This window comes from Anopheles aquasalis, chromosome 3 (genome assembly GCF_943734665.1).
Source record: "Anopheles aquasalis chromosome 3, idAnoAquaMG_Q_19, whole genome shotgun sequence".
NCBI classification, from domain to species: Eukaryota; Metazoa; Arthropoda; class Insecta; order Diptera; family Culicidae; genus Anopheles; species Anopheles aquasalis.
This window is the reverse complement of record NC_064878.1, coordinates 59,916,049-59,918,548: the sequence shown is the minus strand read 5'-3', so window position 1 is coordinate 59,918,548 and position 2,500 is coordinate 59,916,049. Positions and strand designations below refer to the sequence as shown.

Below are 2,500 nucleotides of genomic sequence, written 5' to 3'. Positions count from 1 at the left end.
AAATTCTAGGTTAGTTAACAATGGCAACTAGTAGCCTGCTAAGCGTTCGAATGTGGGGTGCGTAATAGGTAATATCACAATGATCGTCGCTTAGAAAAAGGATTCGTAATAACAGGAAAGACTCCATCCGTACTTACCTCGAGCTAGCGCGATCGTGCAGCGCTCCGGATCGACGGTGAACAGTAGACCCTCGTAGCGGATATCGGCTTTCGATATCAGCGAAATGCAGGAGCCGATCTCCGGCATTGGGCAGCTCATCTTGACGCCGTAGTTGGAATACCGGAATACAAGATGATCCCAATCCTCTCTGCTATTGCTACACTAGCACCTCTGCTGTACACCACGCGGGCGGCTTTTCAACACCACCCTCTTCTCTTCACACTCTTTGCGAACGTCCTATACCACCTTTCGGTTTTCACTTCCGACACTTTTCGCGCACTCAGCTTCTCTGTACGATTGCTTGCTCGTAGGCCAAGGGTGGAATTACTCGCCAGAAAATTGAATTAGCTGTGAAGATAAAAGAAACACGATAAGTTTTACTTTAAAACATTCAAAGCACGCGACTAGAGCAACGGATAAGGAAGATCAGACCGGTCGGTCTACTGCTTGATGACGTGGTTAATCAAACGATCGATAAAAAGGGGTTCTTTCACAAGGATCGCCTGCTTTCTGGCAAAGATTCAACAGGCGCTTACGAAAATCAATGGCCGTCGACGACACGTTGCCCCGGAAGGGAGTTCCGAATATGGCGAAAGCTGTGTGGCCGTGCTGAGAGTGGAACTTGGATTAAAGTGGATCGATCATCCTGCGCACCGAGAGCTCCACCAGCAAAAGGATATACGATAATCCCAGGAGGCAAACCAAATTGCGAAAGAGTAGCAGCACACGCACACCACGCCAGGGGCGCACGTTCGTAGTAGTGTGCTTGTGCATCTCCTGTAATACGCACCAAGGATTCGCTACAGCAGAAGTAGTAGCTGGCAGAGTAGTGGACGGGGAGAGAGAACAAATAAGGGGAAACTCTTTCGTTCTTAGTTGGCGCGTAAAATACTACGAACGCGGCTTAACAACAAGAGCAAAACCGCACCATCACGAAATGCTACATTCGCCGGTACTGACGGCGGCGGCGATGATGATGATGATGATGCTGCTGCTGATGATGATGATGAGAGAATAATTTAAAGATGGACGACTCCCCCTTCGCCGCTCCGCGCGCTTTCACACACATGAGAGAGCGCTTTGCATGTGAGCCAGGGCGGGAGAGAAATAGCCGCTCACACCGCGCGGATGATGACTTGCCAGAGTGAGAGGCAACGCGACAGGCGACCGAAAGGGTGCCGGGAAGAGGGTGAACGAAAACGCAATAGAAGAAGATTTCGATCGCGAAGAGGGCGAAGCGAAACTGGAAGAAGACGGCGACCGCGATTCGCTTTGTGTGTGTTTGTGCGTGCGTATGTGCCAATTGCTTCTGCAGCAGCAGCTGGACTGGAAGCTGGGAGACGAAACCGATGCGAAGCCAAGGTGTCGAGGGGCTCCGTTCTGGGGAAAAGCCTGCGTAGCCAACGGGGGTACGGTGCTCCTGGGGCAAGCCGCGCGGACACTCGGGCTGCTGCAAAAAAACACAAACAGGCACCTCGCGAACGGACGCCAGCCACCACAAACGGAACTAGTACACGGCGACGGCCATTTGCCAGGAGAAAACACTAAATGGAAATCAATTTTCGCCGTTTTCACACCAGATACAGCACGGGGGGCATCGGGTCTGCAACCCGCTAGACACGCACCACGCGAGCACACGCACACATACACACATACGCGCGCACAGGCACACTCTTTTGCCGCTTGGGAAGAGCACTCGAGCAGCGGAACGTCACGAACGTCGTAGCCTCCACCACCGCCGCCGTGGGCTCGGAACCAACCGAAAAGCAACCAACCTGGAGTGGAATCCGCGGAGCAGGCTTCCAAGCAGGCTCCTCGCCACCGGCACCGTGTCACCGGCCTGGATTGCTTCCTCTGGCAGGCGACGAGACCGTTTTGCTGCAATTCTGTGAAGATTTGCACGCGTTCTCAAGCCCGACACCGAAGAAAGGAACAACGCACGCACAAGGTTCCGCACACTCACTGTCCGTGAAAAAAACGTTAGCCACTACGCAACGCACACAATCGAAGTAAGCGCGGCCGCGGTCGTCAAGCAGGCTTCCGGAATTGGGCGAGGCGAGAAAGAGCGAGATGGCCAGTGACCTTTCAATGCGTTTAGCTGGGCTGTTTGAATCGTTCCAAATCTGTTTATAATTTAACCGGGCGCTGTACGGACGCTGGAATGTTCGGATCGCTGTTCATACGCACCAACCTACCAATCCAGTGGTCATCGTGGGATTTAATTCCACCCACCCATTTCAGTAAATTAAAACCCACGCAAGCAAATTTGCGGCTTTTCGCCCGGAATCCTGCGATCTGTCAGACGGACAGCTTTGATCTGTCAAACGACACACATACACAC

General features: G+C 52.8%; 2 protein-coding genes across 2 annotated transcripts in view; one reads left to right on the top strand and one right to left on the bottom strand.

Annotated features, from left to right (window-relative positions):
- The window catches only part of LOC126578338 (uncharacterized protein DDB_G0290685), a 19,501-nt gene extending 17,242 nt beyond the window's left edge, over positions 1–2,259 (bottom strand). The window contains exons 1-2 of the mRNA XM_050240786.1: positions 1,935–2,259; positions 138–507 (exon numbers count right to left, since the gene is read on the bottom strand). Of these exons, the coding sequence (XP_050096743.1) occupies positions 138–258 (121 nt within the window). The 5' untranslated portion in view covers positions 259–507; positions 1,935–2,259. The remainder of the gene's footprint in view (positions 1–137; positions 508–1,934) is intronic.
- Positions 2,260–2,485: 226 nt separating this feature from the next.
- Positions 2,486–2,500, top strand: part of LOC126574593 (cytochrome c1, heme protein, mitochondrial) — a 2,681-nt gene continuing 2,666 nt past the window's right edge. The window contains exon 1 of the mRNA XM_050234872.1: positions 2,486–2,500. This exon is cut by the window's right edge and continues 176 nt beyond it. The gene's annotated coding sequence lies outside the window, so the exon portion shown is untranslated.